Source organism: Alligator sinensis, unplaced genomic scaffold (genome assembly GCF_000455745.1).
Source record: "Alligator sinensis unplaced genomic scaffold, ASM45574v1 scaffold502_1, whole genome shotgun sequence".
Lineage (NCBI taxonomy): Eukaryota > Metazoa > Chordata > Crocodylia > Alligatoridae > Alligator > Alligator sinensis.
The window spans coordinates 2,212,356-2,236,431 of NW_005841896.1; the positions used below are offsets into that span (position 1 = coordinate 2,212,356).

The 24,076-nt window shown below is 43.4% G+C and overlaps 1 protein-coding gene across 3 annotated transcripts in view; it reads right to left on the bottom strand.

Annotated features, from left to right (window-relative positions):
* TUB (tubby bipartite transcription factor) overlaps positions 1–11,101 on the bottom strand; it is a 320,112-nt gene extending 309,011 nt beyond the window's left edge. For all 3 annotated transcript variants that reach the window (XM_014517218.2, XM_014517217.2, XM_025197422.1), the window contains exon 1: positions 10,808–11,101. In XM_014517218.2, the coding sequence (XP_014372704.1) occupies positions 10,808–10,863 (56 nt within the window). In that variant the 5' untranslated portion in view covers positions 10,864–11,101. The remainder of the gene's footprint in view (positions 1–10,807) is intronic.
* Positions 11,102–24,076: the final 12,975 nt, after the last annotated feature.

A 24,076-nucleotide genomic window follows, 5' to 3' on the forward strand; every position in this document is an offset into this window, starting at 1 on the left:
AAGAACAGACTCATCACCCTACCATCAATCTCCACACGTTTCCTCACATAAAATTGTCTAGACCCAAAATGATACACAAACACCCTTGTAGGAGAGCATGGACAGAACTGTTTGATAATATGCTGACAAAAACTAAGCCCATACACATCTCTCTAAAACTGTAACACACACAAGTAAACTTCTAGGGATCTTTAGGACCTGGGAATGTACTGATATTACAGGATTTGGACAACTATTAGAGAAACTTTAGTCAGATGGTTTAACGAGATTCAACATACAAAAAATAACATTGTTCCACAGTACGAGTATTTGCAATTGAGATATTTCAACCTAACCTACCAGATGTATAAAACCTGTCAGTCTTTGAAAAAAATAAACTCGCAAAAATAGGACTGTAGAAGAGCTTCTTTAATCAACTGACAAGTTCCAAAAAGCGTGGACAATACTAACACTAGATAAGCTGATCTATCACATCAAAATTCTACATGAAGAAAGAGAGGGAGGATGACCTATAAATCTGGTGAAATTGCCTGGAATTTGCTAGGAAAAGAATCTTCCTCACCAAGAAATCAGAGACAGAGAACTCTTTTTGAATACTTAGAGGGGATGAAATTGTTAAATGACTGTGTTATTAGTTAGATATCACCCTAGGTTAAGGGTATCTCAAGAATGCATTGAAATTTGTATGTACACCAAACCTATTTTAGCAACCCTCGTAGCAGCAGGACATTGGCTTCCACGGTCCCGTGCTTTACCTGTGGCCTGTGAAGGTGTTCTGTCTTGTGGCTGTGTCCATGTTGACTGCATAGCTTCAGTAATAGGTTGGCTTGGGTAAAGATGACCCTGCCTCTGGCAGGTCGTTGAGACTAGATGACCTCTGGAGGTCCCTTCCAGCCCTACTTTTCTATGATTCTATTCCTGGTGGAATTACAATGCTAGCTGCACAAAAAAAAGTTACTGTAACAAATGTCTGGATCTGCAAATCAATAAAATAAAATAAATAAGACCCCTTCCCAAACATTGATTTGCGTTCCTTCCTATACCTCGGTTCTTTGTCCCTTAAAGAAGGCAGGGTATAGTTGTACCTTATAAACTAAACAAAGTATGTGTGTATGTTCATATATATAGCACAAGCTTTCATGAGGTAAAGCTTATTTCCTCGGATGCTGTGTCAGAGGGCCTGCAGCCTGCCTGCCCTGCAGGAGTGTTAGGTCCAGCTGGAAAGAGATCTTCCAGTGAGCTGAGAGGCTACATCTGGAGGAAGGTGGTTCCTGCAGGTTAAGAGTACACCAAGGCCAGTTACAGACATTACACTTTTACCCGTATAAGTGATCAGAAACCAGTCTATACCCACAACAGAACGGAAGTTCAGCACACAGACTAGTTTAAAATGGCAGAGCCCAGTCTAAGATTTGCCCCGCTACTTTCCCCCACCAAAAGGGCAAATGTGTGTACTGTTTGCTCCCTATCTAAATTACGCCACTTATAGAAAACTGCATAACTTAGATCAATTCCACCTTGGGCTTTTTGATTGTCTGTACCCAGCCAAAATGAAAAGTTTTTGGGCTCCAGCAGCCAGCACTGACCACAAGAAAAGCTTCATTTCATGTTATTTGTGAGTATGTTGGGGTTTTTTGCTTGAATTAATAACCCATGGCCTGAGGTAAAGGGCTGGAAGAGATCTGGATTTGGCCTTTAGTCCTTCTTGGCTGGGGAATCAAGCCAGGAGACCACCCAGCACTAAAAAATGCAGGCAGGTCGCCTTTCCTTGAACTCTAGTTCTCAAGTGAAACTGAAGGCAATGGTGGAAGGGGAAACAAAAGAAGCCACAGAAAACACAATGACAGGAGTGGGTCCTGAAGCAGGTTCACTGCCAGACATGCGCACATGCATGCCTGTACAAGTGTGTGCATTTACCCTTTAGCTAGAAGCAGTGGGATGGAAGAGAGAAGGTTGCTGGCAGCACAGAAGCAGACCCAAACTGTTGTTTGTGTTCAGACCTGCTCCATGGAAGGGACAACGGACCTTGGGTAGTCCTAGAATAATTCCTGTAGATCTCACCTGTGGAAACCCAAAGGTACCTTTTTCCTCCATTTTCTCAGCCATTTTCCATGACTGAGGCAAAAGGGAGAGTGCAGGCCTACTTAAAGCTGATGGAGCTAAGTGGTGCTTGTGTCAGTTGAGAGTGTCTCTTGGGAAGGCAGAAAGAAATGATACCCTAACTTGCAGAGGCTGGTGGAAACTCTCAATACGAGAGGAAACTGAGTAGCCTTGTAATCAGGATTTCTACCCTGACTCACTCTTGCAACTTGGAAGTTACCCTCAGAGCTGCTAGGAAATCCCAGTAATGTTTCTAGTGTGTCAGACCTGAAGCCATCTATAGAGCTGTCCCATTATATCAGCTGAAGTAGAACATGGATTTCCCAATGAGGGTTTGTGCCCCCAGCAACATCTAATTTGTGTCTGACCACTACTGACAAAAGACTGTTCTAAGGGGGCTTTTAGATCTGGGATGGTGGGAAATGTATTAAATACATGCCCTTTTGAAAGCAAGGTCCAGTAAACTAACACTCATCCCAGGATAGTCAATAGGGTATGTGTGGAAAAGGACCTTACAGTCTGACCAGAGTTCCTGAAGTGAGAGCAGGGTGGGAAAGGTATTCTGTTCCCAGCTACGGATATGGAGGAAAAAAATTCAATTTAAAGACTGAGACATCGGTAGAGGTAACATATAGGTCCAACATGGCAGTGGTCCCTAGAGATACCCTGTAGACTGCTTTCAGACTCTATAGGAGGGAAGCTTCTGTGGCTAGGATGAATAAAGCAGAGATCTTTGTCCCACCTAGAAACCTCTTTTTTGGACAACACATACTTGGAGGAGCAGGAAATGGTCACACCTCCAGAAGAAATGAGTATTGAGGGAGCAGATGCTCAAACTTCAGATCAAGCAGAGTGTAAATTGGCAGCTGCATCTCTCTTTCTCCACTCTGTAGTATATGTGTAAGCAGTTAGTCCAAAGCACCAGGTAACTGTGATTGAGGAAAAGATGCTTATCATGATAGTAATCTTGAAGGAGAGCTGGGGCATGTGCATACATGTATTCCACAGCCTTGAGGCATAAAAAAAATGTGCGACTGGTGTAGTGGGAAAGGAATAGGTCTTTGGCTCTAAATTGGTGGAGGGGCCAGTAAGCAGATGGGTGTCTGGGAATGACCCTGGACAGGGGTGTGGAGCAAAAGGTCTCAGAGCACCTATAGCCTGTGTTGGTCAAAGGAATAGTTTTGCTTCACTTCTCAGTTTCTATTGGTAAACGGTGCTGGGAAGAAACAGCCTGAAACAGTCTTGTCCTTCCTGGAATGGTGGGACAAGCTAACCATCTAGTATTCTGCCCCTAAAGTATAGCAGTAAAACATTCATTGGATTTTTCTAAGGTTTATATTTCTTCCCCCTCCCCCTTGCCTAATGCCACAGTACAATATAGTTTTCACTTGACCTATAAGACCTAAGTGGTATGACACCTGTCTTCCTGGAGGAGGTCCTCTCACCCTGTACCATACTGCTGCAACTACGATACCTGAACCAGTCCCCCTCTATTAAAATAGTCTCCTTTGTGAGGGCACTAAGATTCTGGAGTTTCTTCTTCTTTTAGCCACAAACTAGCCGAATTTAGAGGCCTTCTTCCAATAACAGTGAAGGGGATAGGAGGGAGTTTCAGTAGGTTGCTGGCTCAGATCATGCTGAGAATACTTCAGTGCTGCTGGGATTTCACTGTTCTTAATAATGTGCTGGTGTGCCTGGAGCTTTGATACGTTTCAGTGTTAACTCTAAATCAATAAGTAAAAGCATTGTTAGGGCAGAGATTGTTAAAGGACTGGTGAGCTCTTGCAATAAATAAAAGAGTTAAATAAATGCCTACAAAAGTACACATAAAATCAAGGGAAGCGACTTTTCCATTCTATTCAGCACTGAGAGGCCTTATCTGGAGTAGTGTCCAGTTTGGGGCTTACACTTCAAGAAAGACATTGTCAGATTAGAAAGAATCCAGTGAAGAGCTACAAAAATGATTAGAGGTCTAGGAAACATGATTTATGTGGAAAAATAGAAAGAACTGGGATTATTTAATCTGAAGAGAAGTAGACTCTAATGGGCACTTTGATAACAGACTTCAAATACTTGAAGGGTAGTTTAAAAAGGATGGAGATAAGATTATTCTCTGTGGCTATAAGGAACAGGACCAGGAACAATGGTCTCAAACTGCAGCAAGGGAAATTTAGAAGGTTCTTCCCAATCTCCAACCTATGAGGGTGGTTAAGGACTGGCACAGATTACCTGGAGGGGTTGCAGAATCTCTATTCTTGGAAATTTTCAAGATCAGGTTAGACAGATGGGATAGTATGGTCAGGGATGGTCTTGCTTTTAGCACAGAACTGGATTAGATGAACTCCTGAGGTCCCTTCCAGCTTTACTTCTCTATGATTCTGTAATTTAATTAATCATTGAACATTAACCCTGTATTGTGGCAATAAGAAGAGAAACCTTTCAAAATACAACAGGGTTGAAATGGCTCCCACTTCAGCTGCTCTTACTTGGAAAAATCACCTGTAACTATATCTTTTTCACAACTGACTTAAGGTGATGTGTAAACCCCAGCTATATGCCTACAGAGAAGTAGTTTAATGCCTGCTTATATTGATTTTTAGCTTACATTAGCAAGATCAGAGTTTAAACCTATATAAGTATTTCTATATTGAGGTTTGTATCATCTTGATTAAATCAACTATTAACCAGGCCACCCTAATTCTTTAAGTATTCCAGTAGCTTCAGTGATTCGGGCAAGATCTGATCCTGTGTTAGAAAGATAATCCCTGATTCATTGGCAGGGAGAGGGATAGACAAAATTGTTTGCAACCGAAGACTGACCTGACCAAAAGCATGCTCAGAAAACTAATGCTTAGAAAACTAAAAGCAGGGCATGAGGTAGGATTGGCTTTGCTCTTGGACAGGGGTGTTCCTGGATCTGTGATTCTGGATTAAGATATGTGCCTTTGCAAACGTGGGTGACGATGTACAACTCATTGGTAGGGACCTATCTAAATCGCAGTTTCACAGATTTTGTGGAAACCACAAAAAACAGTGATGTTTGCAATCACTAGGATTGGCCATGATTTCCTGAAAAATCAACCAAAAAAAGTGATAGTGATGCAGACTGAGTGAAGGCACCCTCCGCCAATCACTGAGCAAAAAAAATGGTAGTGATGTAGCCTGAAAGGGCCCTCTTCCAATCAGTGGCAAGGGACAGAGTTGCCAGGACCCTTCTGCCAATCAGCAGTGAGGGGTGGGACTGCTGTGACATACCTGTGAAATTGGCTCTGAGAGCAGCAAGCAGGCCACAAAAAGCCCTTTGTTTCACCGCAACTTAGGTAGGTCCCTACTCCTAGTGAACAGTAACAGAGTAAAAATAGTGATTAAATTAGTCCACGAAATTATCTGTGTGCATGTTTACTCCTCTCTCAAATAATGATTAATTTCCCCAGATTTCTGGAAACGGAGACAATTTTTGTTTAAAATAACCTCTCACATTACAAAGAGTTCTGCTTTATAACTGCATGCAACTTTCATTTGATGGGACATGTTACTGAATATACATACACATGTACACAAGTGCAAACCTTTACCTTTCTGGTAGAGGGACTGAGTGTTATTAGTAAGCACAGGAAATGGATTTACAGTAGGCTTTGCTCTGCATTCTCTAACATGATATTCCCCCTAAGCAATGAATTTCCCCATTAAATCCACAAGGTACATACAAGAATGGGCAGGATAGGTTAGAGAAATTCTTCCAAGTGGGCAAGACGTCTAAAAGAAAAGAGCATACTGGAGTTTCATGGACAAATTTTGAAAAGCATAACTAAAAATTGTAAATCATCTCACCTCCCCATAAAAACCTAAGGTGTTCCATGATTGAGGTCTATAAGGCAGCATTTTGTTAAGATACTTTTCAAGACATGAGTGCCCACTTACAACAAAGTGCCTCTCCCCCTTGCACATGGCCTCTATCAGTTTGCAGAAGTGGTAGTTCTGCAACAAGTGAGGCCTATGGTAGTGCACTGAGAGGAAAATGCAGGTGAGCATTACAGTAGCGAATCTGTCTGCTCATAGATACATAACATGCTGAGCCTAGGAGCCCAAAATCCGCAAGTGTGCTACAGCATCATTCATTTGCTTAGCCATGAATGCTTAATCAGAGATATTAAAGTCTTAATGGAATCTGAAACCTGGTTCATCAAGGTTAAAATGTTGTGTTTCCCCCACAGAGAAGTAAAATATTAAAATGTAGGATTTATACAGTATTATAGTTTTTGTTCAAAGCACTGAGAAGACACCAACATCCCCCAACTTCCCCCAATCTGTCTCTAAATTAGGTGGGTGTACGACAGCAGTTTGCAACATTTTTAGACTCAGGGGACCCCTTGGAAAATGTCGGCTCTTAATTTTCACTCCATTTTTTATTCCAGAAAGATAATGGAGCAATTCTTCCATACTATAAGCCCTAGTTTACATGAATGGGAAATGGAGATAGACAGGTAAAGTGCCATATTTACTCAAATAGAAAATGACCCTGACTATAAGATGAGCCCCCCACCATGCCAATAATTAGATTCTATATATGGAAAATTTATAAATTTGTTAGAATTTTCCAGGTACAGAATCTAAGTATTGGAGGGTTGCCTTGAACCCTCCCATCCCCAACTGCAACAGCAGAGAAAGCAGCGGCTGGGGGAGAAGGCAGGTGCCCCCCTTGCCCTCTGCCCCACCCACTTCTTCCCCCTGCAGCCTTCCTCCCCCCAGTCACCTGCACCCCCATTCCCAGCTCACCACAGCCTCTGCCCCTCCCTCCCCTGCTCCCCCCAGTCTCTGCCCCTTCCCCACGTCTTAATGTCAGATGCTGCTCAGTCCTAGAGCACAGCACATGAGCTGTGCCTGACAATAAGGGGGAGAAGGGAAACAAGGGGGAAGGGCAGAAACTAGAGAGGAAGCAGGGGCACGGGTAGGGGCAGGAGGCTGCTGTGGGTCTGACTGGCCCCAACCCAGGCTTAGGGACAGACTCAGGGTCACAGCAGATGCCTCTTTCCCCCACCACTTTGTGTGCACATATAAGACAAGGGGCTTTTCCCACCCAAGCTGATTGCCGGGGTGGAGGGACACCTCATCTTATAGTTGAGTAAATATGGTAACTGAGTGGCTCAGACATCAAGTCAGTGGCAGAGCTGGGGTATTCTGTTCCAATCCCAAACTCTATATTTGCTTGACATTAAGGAAGAATAGTTTATCTACCCCTGCTTAAATGTTGCCAACCCCTACACAGCCACTGGAAAGCTCCCTTCTCAAAGGCTTTAACCTAGGTCTATATCCATCTTTTACTATTATTGAAGCTCCAGTATAGAACATGCATGTCTGATAAGTCACCCAGGAATCCTATATGCGAAACCCATTGTGTAATGCATAGGATCTACTCAACGAAAAAAGTTACATGCAAAGAAAGAAACTCCCTGTCTAAGCAGGCATAGGAAGGAAACGTTTATGTAAGGTAGCTAGCTTGTCCTGTGGACTCACCCGAAGACCATTCTTCTCCGCTCCCCTCCCACAACCACTCTTGTCTTGCTAATGAAAAAAATTGTAAGTTATTTTTTCAGTGATAAAGTGAAAGCCAGCATAACCAGAATGAGGAGTGTCAAAAGTACAGTTAGCTTCCACCAAGCTTCATAAGTAATTAGCTAACCCTCTTGGCACATTTGAGGGAACAAAAGTATTATTCCCATTATCCAGATCAAGAAAGCAAGATTAGAGGATTCACTGCCACTGCTGAGAAGAGAACTTGAATAGCTTGACACTGCTCACACTATTCAACCATGACACTCCATACATCTTATTACCACAAAATGTTTCTTACAAAGTGGTGAAGACTTAGAGCCAGTCACATAAAGTCTGATGCACATGCCCTTGTGTACGTGTTCCCTGGGACTCATAGATTTCTCAGTCAGCCACTGTTTACCTGGCGATAGAAGTGCTGGCTGTTCTCTGAGGGGTTCTCTCCCCAATACTGATGGGGGGATCAATCACTATACATAGTCCCTTGACTGATGAAGAGCACTATACTAAACCATTCACAAATAAGTATGTTAGTCTCCATTTTACGGATAGGAAAACTGAGGTGGAGAGGCAATATGACTCATCCAAGGTCTCATTTTCTCCCAAAGCCAAATTAGGAGTGCTTTTACCCCTCTACAGTAGTGTGTCCAACTCCTAGGAAATTATCTATAGTCCTACAATAAATTTAATGTATTTCTTACTGCCCCACCTGTTGGAAGAGGCGATTAATCACTCTTTAATTAAAAAAAAAACCAAAAATATATTTCTTGTCCTGATGGCTACAGAATAGAGTTGGAAAATAAAAATCAAATCTACTCTATGACTTCTAAAGGGAAACTGAACAATACCTTAAGTGTGTTGTCTCCCGAGTTGCGTTATTTTAATGCTTGTAGTTGGAACTACAGGCAGATTTGCACCCCCTCTGTCTTTTATTTAGATCTGAAATTCCAGGAGGTACACAGCTATACACATAATATTAAAACAGGGCAGAAAGTATATAGGAAGAGCACAATTGAAGCAGACTGTATGCGTGTTTGATAAAATTAGAAGAAAACAGCACAGACCTATGGTGAGCAATTCCTTTTTAACTCCATGCCTGATGGTATATAGGTAACACAGAAAAGCTAAAGTACCCATAGGAACACAGGATATTCTGGGTGTATTCTCTGTTGAGATGACTACAACCTGCCAGTTTGTTTTTTTTCTTGAGGTGCATTTATTCTAACTAACAGCAAGCTCTCTCCTCCTGACTTTATGTTTGGTATGATCTCTTGAAGATGCATCATGTTCAGTGCCTCTAATAGAAACAACAGCACAATGAGGTTTCAGATACTAGAGGACTCCTTGTCATAATTGTACTGGGCATAAGATGGATGTGGGAGGACAGTTTTGATGTACAAGAAGAACTCTGCACCATTTTTCAACAGGGGGAGGCTATTGAAAAAGCAGCAATTCATTCCTCAGCCTTCCAGCATTAGCAACTGGAAGAGAATAAATTATACAGGCAATGGTTCACATACCTTGGGTTTGTTTAAAAATATAGGTATTAAAATCAGACTCAGAAATCTGTGCACCTTGAAGGTAAACGATACATTAGAATATTGCATTTCTCTCCAAAATGCCGAACAAAAAGCAAAGAAACCAGACAGAAAAATGTGCAGTATACATACTGAATACAATGCTAATAAATAGCAGTAAAGACTTTTCAGTCTGCATTACTGTGGCAATGGACTGGAGAAATGGTTTTAAAGCAGTAAACATAGTTAAATCAAATGCTGTTACAAGGAAGACATGTTCCAGACTAATGCCTTTGAAATTTCTATTACGTTTACTATCAGATTAAGGTTTCACAACTGCTACAAACTTGACATATATGGAACAGAAGCAAGTATATCCCTGCTGTGATGCTGTTACTTAGTATACATAGTACAGGGGGAAAACGGTGAACATCCTATCTTTTATAGGGGAACAGTATTATACATACAGATGCAGCTTGTTTATTTAATTATCCTTGCCCGTGTGTGAATGTGTATGAACATGCACATATTCCTACTTGACTCCTCTTGCACAATGTGTATGCATTTTGCACATTTTCTACTAATGTGTTTGCATTCTAGATGCTAAGTTATAGGAATGCACTATCTGTATACAAAGCCTTATAACCCTGCACAGACACACTGGGAATGTGGGTGGCATTTAATACACTGCTTTTCAGTTCTTAAAGCAACTAGAGATCTTAGGATTTGTTTTTGTGACTCTGACTTTCTAAAGTGATTTAGAAACAGCATTATTAGCACATAAAGCCAGTCTCAGGTGTACAATTTACATAATAAAATGTTTTTATGAGAAGTTTGGGGCTTTAATAATCAAGTCACAACCATGAATCATGTCCAATTCTGTCTGTGTGAGTTACTGTACATCCACATTAAAAAAAATGCTAATGGCACAATAATTTTCACTTGCACGTTCTATGGAGGAGGAGGAAGAAAATGCAAATAGTTGTCTCAACACAAAATACAGTACAAGTATTAGCAGATTCATTGGGACTCCTAAACCAGGATTTCTCAGCTTTATGTTGCACTGACATTATGTAGCATTTTCAGAACTCTTGTCTGAAAATACAACTGTTCTACCATGACCTAAAATATTCAAAACCTTAACAGCAACTCGTCTTTTATTATTTTAGCCAGTTCCCAGGTACCAACGCCAAAATCTATTTGACAGGCAAATAATTCCTTCTTTTACAGGCCTGTCTGGGTAACTGGTCATATTGATCACTGAAATCCTAACCAAGTCTCAAACTGTATTCTGAAAAAGTCTGAGAAAGCGCTTATATACAAAAGTTTTTAACTTACCCAAATTAAATAAGATAATTATACTTAATGCTTAATCATACTTAAGATCGTAGAGCTGAACCCAGATTCTGCCAAAACAGATGCATTAAATACGGATTCAGATTTTCAAACAAATATGCAGGTCAAACTAACAACAGAAACTGTGCCTAGGTAATTAGACAACCTAAATTTGAGATTTTTAAAAGGCACTGGCAATAAGGTATAAGCTTTCCCAAGTAGAAGGTGTGTCAGACTCAGTTTGCAAATTGTTTTTTTTTACCAATACAAACAAGAAACAAGGTAAAAATCATGATACCCAATACCTGTCATAACTCCATCTACTGTAGGACATGGTCCTGTTGCTGCTGACACCATCCATTCTCTAGGATTCAGCCACTGCACTTTTATTATTTGCTTCTCCACACAGCCACTGATTCTCTGCAAGGGCTTATGAAGGGGATGGACCAAAGGAGTGTTTTAAAAAAAAGGAAAAACAAAAAACCAACAACACCCGTCTCTGAAAACAAAGTGATTGCAAGGATGCTGAATACTATCTACAGCCTTGCAAGGTAGGACCAGAATTAAATGCACAGCTACTGATTTTTAGTTGGAGCTCACAAGCTAAGGAACATACCACTGTCTTTTCAGGAGGAGGGGACTGTTCCCAACCTTTAGTCTTATGCTGTGTGCAAACAATAGGAAGCTGCTTTCAGCTGGCTGTTTGGCTCAACTGTATTCAGGTGATAAACAAAAGTGATGATGCTAAACTGCTTAAAAGCTATTCGGTAAATGTGCAAGCAGGAGAAGCTGTTTATGTGCCTCCTGCTAGGGCACAGATTCTCTTTTATTTATTCTTGTTTCCACAGATACAGCTCCATCTTTTTGACATCACCTTTTCTCTATCCAATAGCCTAATCCTTGGGTCTTTTAAACATTATCCCTCAGACAGACAATAATTAAATCTTCTGTGTACAGAAGTACAGACCTCAGGCCTCCCTGTGATCAAGCATTCGCTGTGTTAGCTTTGCAGAGATCACCATCCCCTTCTTTCCCTCCCTCCCCCCAAAGGGCACACTCAATTAAACTTACCTGATCACAATAATCTATTTCTACTGAAAGGATCTAGCTTATAGGTGCCTGATCCAGAGCCCAGGGATCAAGCCCTTACTCAGCGTGCATCAGTTTTCATTACCCTGGGATTGTAGTTGAAACTCATCACATATTAAACAGGAAATCTCCATCATTTATCTTATACAATGTAAATATAGGTAGCAGAAAAAAGTGCTTCCCATGTTTCCTACTACAGTACAGCATTCCTGTTTTTAACTGTCTGTGATGCTTGCCCTAGAATGGAAAAATTCCATTCCACAACAAGACTCAGGTTTGCAAATGTACGTGGCATATTACAGTGGCGAAGCAGATGCCCCAGCTCCAGCACATGCAGGGTTGTTTTTCTTTTTATTTTGCTTCATTAAGCAAATTTCATTTCCTTCACCTTTGAAAATGAGCCCTGTCCAGAAGGGGAGTCTCATTCTCCCACCTACTTGGTGACTAAGTTGTTGCAAGGCGCTGAGATCAGGCCAGTGTGGCTCATAGAGCACTCATCAGAAATAATGGCTTACACTGAACAGTCCAGATGGCTTCAGAGCAGCAACAACATTTATTCCCATCCCTTCAGAATTTCTCATGGTCCCAGCATTAAGTGATGCTATACTCATAAAGCTGGATTTGGATTACAAAAACCAAGTTGGCAGCTTGTATCTTAAAAGGTAGTTGTACTCTGGCCAGGCAGTTTTAAGATCTTCAGAAACTATGAGATCAGCTTCCCCTTACTCAGATATTTCCTGTTGCTCCCAGAGCTGTAGTAAAGGTGCCTTCTGGCATTACCATCAGCAGAAGTCAAACCATAGCCCTTGGCAATAAATTTACTGCCAGGGCTAAAAGTTTGCCATTGATTTTTTTTTTTTTAAATGTGGGTTGCTCTCAGCCTTCGAAGCTGGTCTTCACATTCCACAAAACGGATGGCTGCAAGTCTCTTGATTTTTGAAGAATGCTGGGCCAACTCACAGATCTGAGTAGCAGTACCAGCCAGAATGCAACAGATGGTTAGGAGAGGGGTGGCGGGGGAGAGGGGTAAGGAAGACAGAGAGAGAGCTATAAGAGTCTGTAAGCTTCCTTCCACCGATTCCTTTCCTAAGCAGTGAACATGGTCTGCAGCCCCAAGATGTATGGAGCAGACATGGTCCTGTGAACCATGCAGAGCTGAAAGACTTCCTGCAGTCTAATTCTCATTCCAGTTCTAATGCCTCAACAAGCCTTATAAAATTATCCAAACTTTTCCCTTTTATTTTGCCTGTCTGTAAAATCAGTATAAGGACTCTGACCTGCCAAACTGGAGGAGCTATAATAATTTTTTACCTGAGGGCAGGGCGGGGAAAGATTTTACTCCTAATGGACAGGAGTGAGCAATTTAAAGTAAAAGGTTGATGAGGAAAACTAATTTTCAAAGCAATGTCATGAGGTTCTTGCATGAACGGCACATGCCTCTGGTGGCTGGCGGGGCATGGTTGTGCTGGTGGCGGCGAGACTGTGCCGGTGGAAGCATGGCGATGGTAAGCTGGGAGCTCCCGCAGACACCGCTGGCACTGTCAACGGCGGGGAACGAGGGGGTAGCGAGTGCCAACCAGGGGTCGGCAACCACCCACAGGCACTGCTGGCAGCAGCAGCAGTGGCCAGTGATGATCATGGACCGCCTGCAGACGCCACTGGCAATGTCGGCAGCGGGGTGGCGAGCGCCGACAGTGTTGGCAGCACCTTTGTGCAACGGGTGGACCACCAGACTCAGGGGGTGTATGTGTACCCCCCACCAGTCGCCCCTGGGTTCTTGTATTCCTTGCTTGTCAGTGACTTCATCGTTAAATCTACCTGCTTACAGATAAAACCTTCTTCCTAAATGCCAGCTTGCAGCATGGTCAAGGATCTGAAAGTCAAGCTGGACTCTTGGTCATCCATCACCTCTAGTAATAAAGATTCTGTAGGCCAAATGTTCTTCTCAACCATGTTTGGGCTTCTCAGTCATCTACAGTTGGAACCAATTGAAATTTCTGGTTTTGATAAGATCTAGGCTGGAATAGAGTCCAATGCACACTCCCAGCACTGTGTTAGGATTATGGCATTACTGAAAGTAAAAAGCAGCGAATGTGTTTTTCACTTTAAATTTGAGTTTTTACTATGAACTCATGCCTTGCAGCACTTCAGTTGCTGAGTTGAGTACAAGGTAAAAATAGTAAATTGGCTTGTCCCAAATCCATTTGGCCTCATCTAGATCATCACAGCAATTATAAATTAGCTTCTTCATCTTTTTACATGGATTCTATCCAGAAAAAGAGGCAATTTGACTGATACATTCATTCCCTTTGTTCTTATTTGCTAGTATTGTCAAAGTATTATTCTTTAGCTTCTCCCTCCTTGGGTTTATGCCCCTAATTTAGTTTTAGGTAGCTCTCATAGCCTCTTTCAGGGTTTGTTTTACTAGATTAAACAAGTAATGCTTATTTAGTCTCCCTGCATAAATTTCTCTCTCTCTCCCTTCTTATACACTGCTTTGTGCACATCTTTTCATAGCATCTGATGAAGTGAGCTTCAGCCCATGAAGTATTATATCTACCTTGCCTAGTCTACAAGGTACAAATCTGCCCTGCCTTTTATAAGACAGGCTCTCTGTTCCCCAGGTCATCCATGTAGCCCTTTTCTGCACACGTTCCAGTTTTCCAGTCTGAATTAATCTTTCTTGAGCACAGATGATATATTAAGCCACATATATCAGTCTAATATTATAAAAGCCTTAGTCTGTTTGTCCGTAACGCTTTATTAGAACTCTGATTGGTTGCCTTGGCAGCCAATCAGAATGCTCTGGACAGACAGAAACACATGGCGGAGCGCCGCCATGACAGCAGGGACTGACGGGACAGAGCTGGCCTCACCTCCCCACCCTGCTCCTTGGAGGCAGAGGAGAATGATGGGGACTGGAGTGCCGCCATGACATGATGGAGCTGGGGGGTGAGGGCCTACTCCTAGGAGGCAGCAGGGGCACGGGGTGCTGGCTGCTCAACACTGGCGTCACCCCACCCCACACAGCAGAGCGCTGCCATAACAGCGAGCCGGAGCTGGGGGGCAGCACTGGCCTCCCCCTGCCCCCCCCTGCTCCTTGGAGCCAGGGGCCAACAACAGCCAGGGGCCTTCGCCTCCGGAGGGGGAGGTGGCAGGAAAGAGGGGAGGAAGGGAAGGAGGGAGGGAGGAAAGGGAGCAGGAAAAGATGGGGGGGTTACTGGTGGCTGCACTTCACCACAGCCACTGTCACAATCGCCACCATGGTCCTGGCTCTGGCCCGAAGGGGACGGGGGGAATGGCCCCGGCCCAAAGTGGCAGGGGATGGGGGGGAGCAGCCCCAGCCTGAGCCAGGCCCCCTCAACACAGGCCTCTGGCCCTGCCCACCCATCCTCCCCCCTCCCCCATCATTCTTGACAGGCATTTTGCTAGTGTGTATACACACACACACACACACACAGTATAACATCATAAATTCATAGATTATGAGGGGCTGGAAGAGACCTTGTAGATCATCGGGTCCAGTCCCCCTGCACTAGGCAGGAAAAGACAACTGGGGTCAAGGGACCCCAGCAAGGTAACTGTCCAGTCTCTTTTGAAGACTTCCAGGGTAGGTGACTGCACCACCACTGGAGGGAGTTTATTCCACAGTCTGGACACCCTGACTGTGAAGGAGTTTTTCCTGGACTTGAGCCTGAAGTGGCCTTCCAGTTTGTATTCATTGCTCCTGGTCTTCCCCAGGGGTGCCCTGGTGAACAGCTGTTCACTGAGTTCTTGATGTATTCCCTTGATGTAGCGGTAAGCCGCTACCAAGTCCCCTCTCATCCTTCTTTTCTGTACGCCGAAAAGGCCCAAGTCCCTCAGCCTTTCCTCATATGGCTTGTCTTGCAAGTCCCTGATCATAGAGATGGCTCTTCTCTGAACCCTCTCAAGTTTTTCCACGTCCTTGTTGAAGTGCGGCACCCAGAACTGGAGCAGTACTCCAGCTGTGGTCTCACCAGTGCAGAGTACAGTGGGAGTATCACTTCCTTAGTTTTGCATGAGATGCAATGGTTAATGCATGCCAGCATGTTGTTTGCCCTGCTGGCCACAGCATTGCAGTGCCGGCTCATGTTCATGCGATGGTCGATCGCTACCCCTAGGTCCCTTTTGGCTGTGGTGCAAGTCAAATTGTTGCCACCAAGCCTGTAGGGATGTTGGGGATTGTTTGCCCCCAGATGGAGCACCTCACACTTCTGAGTGTTGAACTTCATCTGGTTCCGGTCTGCCCAACTCTCCAGCCTGTCTGGGTCCACCTGCATCTGCAACCTATCTTCTGCATGGCTGCCCAATAACTTTGTGTCATCCGCAAACTTGGCCGGCGAGCTTTTCTGGCTATACAGTACAGGGACTGAGCACCTGCTGGAAATTTGAAAATTCTGGATTTTTGAAACTGGAGCAGAGGCCAGTCTTGGAAAACCAAGGGGAGGGGTAGCTGCTGCCAGTCCTGAAGCAGCGGCTGGATGCGGAGCGGTAGATGGCAGCAGTATCCACCACATGCAAGCTTTCCCCTCTACTGTTCTAGGACCCAGTTGCCCCTCTGCTGCTCCGGGACTGGCCGCTGCTACTCCCCGATGTGCTGGATTTTTGAGAATTCTGAATTTTTTATATCCGGATTTATGGTGTGTGTGTGTGTGTGTGTGTGTGTGTGTGTGTGTGTGTGTATTGCATGTATATATACACACACATACACACAAAGCATCATTCTAGTTTCCTCCAGACTACAATTAATAATGATGCATTACAGAAAAATTGCTATTTTTAACTGACAACCTGTGCAGCAAATTGGAAATGAATTATTGGAATCGGAGAGGGAAAGGGACCTACCTGGTCCTCTGGGGAAAGAAATGAGTTCTTCTTGGCTGTTTCCTTAGCTCCCTGAACTGGAATGAAAAGCAAAGGGAAAAAAAATCAAAGCTTTAGACTCTTCCCACAATGAGTTAACTCTCGCTCTGTGTCTCATTCAGCTGAGCACTATTCCCCTAGAGAAGCAAAACATTTCAGTGAAACCTAAACATTGAGGTCCTAGAGCATAATCTAGAAGATCTGGGGTGTCCTGAAGAGACCTCAATAGAGCCCTTCTTTTTTTGTTTTCTTGTAAAATAATGAAGAAGCCTTCTTATCTTTAAGCTCATATTTTTCATGCTATTATGCATCCTGTTGTGCAAGTGTTATAGGTATGTGTGTATCGCTGACTAAAGTATCTGTAGGTGTTAAATGCTTAACACCTGGGTTTAAGTGTTAACAGGCAGACTGTAGCAGCTTATCTCTAGCAATTTAGCATCTGAGAGGCCAAATTATATTCCTCATAACATAAGGGCACAGCAATCTTATAATCCCAAATGCAGTCTTTGATAGTATGCCCAGATGGCATGTATCCATTATAACTCACCTTATAGTGCCTAAGACAAAAAGGACAGTCTGAAAACCTGGCATTAGTCATCACTGCATGCATCTGCAAAATACAATCTTGTTCTACTTGTGTTCACACCATGTGAAGAGAGGAAGTTTGTGAATGAGCATACTAACAATCATAGTCTATCGATATAACTGATTAATCATCACTGGCCATTCCATCATACACAGGCCAACATATTCAGCACCCAGCCAGCAGATTATCAACTATTCATTGCATCATACTAAAACCTACAAACAGAAACAAATGTTCTAACACATGTATAGAAACCAATGTAATTTAGTTACGGGGGCCTGAAAATCTAGATCCTGTGTGATCTGTATAGAATATTGCTTTCTGGCATCTGATGTTCATTTTTTATTATTATTCCTGGATTTGGAGTTTTTTTCAAAGAAAAGTGCCCTTAAATGATTAACCCACGAGCTAAAAGAAAAGTAATTATTAAACTTGCCATTGACCTAGATATCCTTTTTTTATACACTTCCTAATAACAAACACTGAAGTTCTACTTCTCCTCATGAGTTTAGATATTTCAAACAATTAAATACTAGATCCTAGGTTGTTTCTTGCCTATTATTGCATAAAGGACCCTTTTCCAGATTACTTTAGCTCCTACTGGCTCAGCTGCAAGGAGCTTGCCTGTCAAACAGCTAAAATAGCCATCCACAAACCAGGAAGCTCCCACTTCAGTAAGGCTTTATTAACTTCTGTTTGCTTTGCTGGAAAATTTGAGGCAGCGTACAGAATCATTCAGCCATAACAGCCATTTACCAAGAGATCTCCACATCCAACCAAGAAGCCTTCATTCTGCACTCTTCACAAACACCTTCACACCTTTCCAAACTTACATGCTCCAACAACCACCCTACCAAACACATTACTATTATGACCCCTAGCTTAAGAAACCACACTTTAAATCATCATGCATTCTAAGGTATTATGTTACTTGTATTAGCAAATGTATGATACCAAGCCACTAGAAGCACCCTTAATAGTTTATTATTTAATTATTGTATTTACTTGAATCCAAGATGAGATTTTTAAATTTTTTATCATGGGGAGGAAAGGCTACTCGTCTTGGATTTGAGTACTTTATAGATGTATAGAATCTAATTACTGGAGGGTCATTTTAAATTCAAAATAATCTTGGATTTGGGTAAATACAATATCTACAAAACACTTCAAACAAGAGGGGCAATTGCACCCTGCAAAAGTGCACGACAAATTAATTATGAGACAAGTAAATAATTTGCAACAAATAATCTGAGGAATTTCAGCTTTTCCTGCTTGCAAATTGACCATGAACAAATTATAAAATCTATTAATTTATTTTTCAAAAATAAAATGCATCTTGGACTCTTTGAACCTTGTGAATGTTTACAGTTTGTGCTAGGTCGATGTCTAATGGAAGTCACCATACATTGTTCCTACCATCTGACTGAATAATTAAACACTGAGAAGTGCAAATTTTGGAGTTGAAGAGGAATTGAAACTTCTGAGGATCACTTCTGACATCCCAGTGCTTGAATATTTGCAAATAGCAAACGCCTCACTTACTTTCACCTCTAAATTTAATTTAATTTTTCAAAGGACATAGTTTCTGACAGATTGCTGAGCTTTAATATCCATTACCATAACATTTTCCTCATTCTTCCTTCTCACATGTTGCTTTGGTTCCTGTTGTCTGAAGTGGCAATGGCAATTTTATAAGTGTTTCTCACTTAAAAAAAAAGAAATAATACCTGGGTAAACCATATGGAGTAAATCAGGGGAGTCAAATACATGGCCCACAGGCTGGATTCGGCCCATGGAGCCTCTCTATGTGGCTCACCAGGTTACCAAAGGGCACCAGAAGTTGGCCCCTTTGGCTCTGTTGAACACAGCAATCAGCAGGGAGCTTCGGCCACTGCTGCTGGACCCCATGTTCCTGCTGCATCTGCCCCCAGCTGCTGCCAAACCCTGCACTGCCCCCAACCCACTGCACCCTATGCACACTTCCCCTGCTTCTGCCTCCAGTGGACTACACACTACCAAAATCTGACCTGGAGCCCCAAGTGAGTTTGACAGCCCTGGAATAAATACAATTTTCACAAGTCTTGAACAAGCAAGTTGTCCACCTTGTAGAGCTAATGTCTTATTATACACAGGCCTGGCAGAAGGCAAGGTGGGGATAATATTCCTCACTGATTGTAGTTATAAAACTTGCCTCTGTTTTAAGGATGTATAAATCCACTGGCTAAGGAAAGAATAGCATCCACCAGGCAAGATAGGCCTGTAAAATGTGACAAGTTTCAAAAGGTTAATTCCAATCACATATAAGTTTTCTCCAGAAAAGGTCCCATGGTATTTGGCTTATAAACTGGTGTACACTTGGCAAAGAAACAGAGTTACTGGACTGAAACATGTTGGTAGCATTTACCTGAAACTCTACCATTTTAAGGTGTCTACACCTCATAACTGTGGGGAATGTGACTTACCTCACCCAAATTTAAGGAAAATGGAAAGTTTTAGGCAGCAAGAACAATTAATATAGAATAATAGGGTTGGGATTGACCTCAAGGGTCATTGAGTCCAGGGGTGGCCAACCTGTGACATGCATGTCATAAGTGGCACAGACAGCTTGTGTGTGGCACACAGCAAACTGGGGAGGGGGCAAGCAGCCCAACAGCAGACAGGGCAAGGAGCAGAGAGCAGAGCAGAAAACTAAGCAAGGAGGGCAAGGAGACCATGAGCAGGGATGCCTGGGTGGCAATTCCCTTGCTATAAGGGCCAAGAGCTAGCCCCAAGCCAGAGGGGCAGAGACTGGCATAGTGAGACTGGAACCTCAGGAGGAGCTGCTGCCAAGGCAGGGCTGATACCTGGGACCTGAAGTCTTAAACAGTGGACCAAGGCTAAGGGTGCAGCCAGAGAAAAACGGGGGTCAAGGCTGCAACACCCAAAGCCCTGACAGGTGCTCAGAAGCCTGTGGGAGCACTCCCTTGAAGAGTAAGCACTCAAGGGAGAGCACAGGCCCCAGGTTGGGGGCTGACCTGGCCAGGCAGGCAAAACAACCAGCAAGGTTGCTCCCAGCCCCAGGGACTGCCTTCCCCAACAAACAAAATAACATCAGTCATGGCAGATGAGAGACTGGAAGTGAAGTGGGGCTGGGAGAGTCAACAGGCAGGTCGGACTACAGGGAGGGACCAAGTGACAGCCCTCCCCCCCCCCCCCCCCAAAGGTACCACACACACCTAGTCCAACTCCTTTGTCCAACCCCTTGCACAAATATAGGCTGTGCTGCTCCTATCTATTCCAGATAAAGGTCTATCCAGTCTCTTCTTGAAAAGCTCCAGTGAAAGAAATTCTACAACTTTCCAGGGCAGCTTGTTTCACTGGTCTATTCTGACGGAAAGAAAATTATCTCTGACAGTTAATGTAAATCTGTTTTGCTGCATTGCTTCATGTTCTGCCCTCTGTTGGCAGAACAACTGTTCCCTCTGTTCTTTATGGCAACCTTTCAAATATTTGAAAACTGCTATCATATCCCCTCTTTATTCTGCTTTTTACCAAATTAAGCACCCCTGATTCTCTCAACCCTTCTTCATAACCCTTGCATTCTAGCACTTTTATTACCTCTGTCACTTGCTTCTAGATTCCTTCCAGGATTTTCCTCATCCTTCTTAAATTGCCAAGCCCCAAACTGTATACAATACTCTAGCTGAGGCCTAATCAGTGCTGAGCACAGTGATATTATCACTTCTCCTGTCTTCCAGATCTCAGCTCAGTTCTCTACCTTAACTGGTATAGAAATAAGAAAAGGTTTTGGGAGTTCCACAGTCAGGACAGAAAAAAAATCAAAACAGTTCTTGTTCTACCAAGAACAATGCAAGTAACCTTCGATTAGAGGTGTTCAGTAGAGCTCGGCACAAGCAATCAGAGATTCAATCACACACACACTTTGAGCCTAATACTTCTCCCCTCTCCTTTTCAACTCAATCAAGGAAAAGAAGCACTAAATGTATTAAGCTACCATCAATAAAGTTCACCAAGCCAAGTAATGTGTACATGCACACATATACACACATTTTTTGCAGATGGCCAGATCCATCTTGGCAAAGTGGGCTGCAGGAGCAGATGAACCCCACCCAAGCAAACTGTGCAGGACTACCTAATCCCCACCCTTCCTTCTGTGCTCAAAGGTGCAACCCCTTCCATCCCCTTCCCCCTCCCCTGCCTACCACTGCTGCTTCCCCTGCTGTCCTGGGCACAGGGGGGAAGTTCATAGCTGCTGCTACTCCCTTCAGGCTGTGTTCTGGGATCAGCTGAGAACAGAAACAGCAGCAATGATGGGAAGGGTGGTGGGTTCTCCCACTCTACCCGGTCACTCAAAAGCAGGCATGGAGAAGGAGAGTCCTGCTGAGGCCAGCCCTCACACAGTCTGGCTGCAGTTGCTTTGAAGCTTCCCCTGTCCCAGAACAGCAAGGAAAGCAGGAGCGTATGTGCCTTTGAGCATGGAGGGGAAGGGGATGATTCTTATGTTGCTTTGGGGACTTTAAAGAAGTCCCCAGAGGTTTCCATGGTGCAGTCCAGTCTGACAGGGGGGTGCAGCTGTGCCACTGCACCCCCTATGTCCCTGGCCCTGCTTGTAAATACCAATCAAGCAGCCTACACACAAGACCTTTATTTCATATGGAAGTTTGAAGGCTGCTTTAGAAAATGTGTCCTGTTCTCTTTAAAAGCAGAAACAACTCTGGTGTAGTTTTTTGCATCCAAAGAAGTGAATTGGTAAGCACATGGCTTTCAGTTAGGGGCACTTTTTCCTGGCATGGTAGAAATTCTAGCTAGTGTTGCAACAATATTTATATTGCAGTCCATAAAAGAAAAAAAAAAAGCCTGCTGGACTTCTCTAGTTTTCAGTACAGTGGCACCCAGCTATTGGCTCCATGGGCCGGATAAGTGGTGCAGAGCCAGTCCATGGGCCAGATCCTGCATGAGGTTGGTATGTGCCAGCTCAGCCCCATGTGGATGTGAGCACATGTGCTGGCATGATCTGGCATGGAAGGCCTTGTCATCTGGCCCATAGGGCTCTCCAAGGGTCCAGAAATTTGGTAGCAGGGGAGTGGCAATTAATGCTACCACCAATCCCTGACGAGCATATTTTTGGACCCATGAGGAGCCCTGAATGTGAGATGATGACTCCACAGGCTGGACCTGGGGTTGAGCATCCCTGTTTTAGTAGGCTGTTATGTGCCATCTGAAGCATTAGACAAGGGAGAGGAACCTTATAAACTAACTGAACTGGAGATGCATAAATTTTCCAGAGCTAACTTCATTGGATGCTATCATAATGATAGACTATAAGGTTAGTCTGTAGGCTATAAAGTTAGCTTTCCCTCTGACTTCACACTAAAACAGGCAGCTACCTCTATCTGAAGCATCCAAGCTGACTAGCCTAAAGATTCTAGACTAGGGATGGCCAACCTACAGCATGCATGCCTGCAGGGGCGCACACAGCCACTTTGTTGGGTGCATGGCAGGTCTGGCAGGGAGCAGGAAGAACAATAGCAGACAAGGCAAGGAGGAGAGAGCAAACCAATGGATCAAGAAGGTGAAAGGGTGAGACTGGGAGGGGGGCAGGCTTTACCTTGCGTCATGCCTGCCAGAAAGGTTGGTCCCCTCTCTTTTACACAATTTCCTGCAAAACCAGTTGCACATAATTATAGTGTGTTATTTGCATTGTGCTAGTATTGAGAGGTTGTGATCATTTGTACTGGGATTCCCATGTGCTAGTCACAGGACAAACACACATTCCCTGCTACAAAGAGTTCTCAAGATATAGAGATTACTTTTGGGAAGCCAGGAGTTGAATTTCTTGGCCACAAGTTACATTACATTTTAAAAAATAGAAAAAACACCCAATTCTCATTTATTTTTGACAGTTTGTATAGTGCCAGACCAGGCATCCTAATGTCAGTTGCAGGGAAAATTTTGCACAGGTTACAGAAAGAGGACAAAGTTATCCATCATTTAAAAATGTAGTGTTCAGTAAATGACCTCAGTCTCTTTTCCCTAGCCTTGTCTTGCCTGGAAAATTGACTTATCTGTGCCACAGATAATTAAACTGGCAGACAAAGATGAAGCACTAGACAGCTTCTCTTCATTTCCATGCCAGCATATCTACTGTACTGAAAAAAAGAAAAGAAAAGAAAATTATCCACAGAGTCCATCAACTGTGAATAATGCATCTGAGCTGTTTGTGTGCTGCTCGATCGTAGCATGGAGAGAGAAAGAAACACATTCTTGGATTATGTGCTTCTGAAGTGGCATGAAAGTGGAAGTCTATAATTCAGGCCTCTTCTCTCCCTCTGTGCACGTGTGCATACATACACACACTACTTTTTCTGGCAAATGGTAGGGCTCAACACTAAACTTGGAGAATGGACTCTATCACACAACAGACAATTCTGTCAGGAGCAGCATAAACTTGCCTCCCCCACAGTATAGCTCACTCAGTGAATGAAGCCTAGAGAGGAAAGGACAGATCAGACCTGTGCTCATTCATTCTACTGACAAGGGGGGCAATGAGATGTGACTACAGTGCCAGTTTCTGTGATGAGGACCTGTCTACCAGGAAATATAGGCCAATAAGCCTTTAAAGTCTCTGCATCCACTGGATGTTCCTTTAACTTCATACCTGCCATCAGTGCCTTACAGGACCCTCCTCAACCCATTTTCCATCCATGTTCTCACAGTCCCTCTATTTCTCTATAATCAGCAATTATCTGTATTCTAGCAATTCATCTGGGTCAGGACTTCACTAGGTCCTTTGTGATCACATATGGCATGGGCTTTATTTCTCTGTCTATAACTGAGAGGGGAGCTACAGTAAGAATACATGTATTTGTCCAGCATCGTGAATAAGTAATTCACTTTGTGTCCACTACAACCTACCTGGTCTCTCCTCTATCATATTACAGCCACTACCCACATTGAACTCCTATTCAGCTAGTTCTTTAGCTAACACAGATGCTGACACTTTACCCCTTGAATT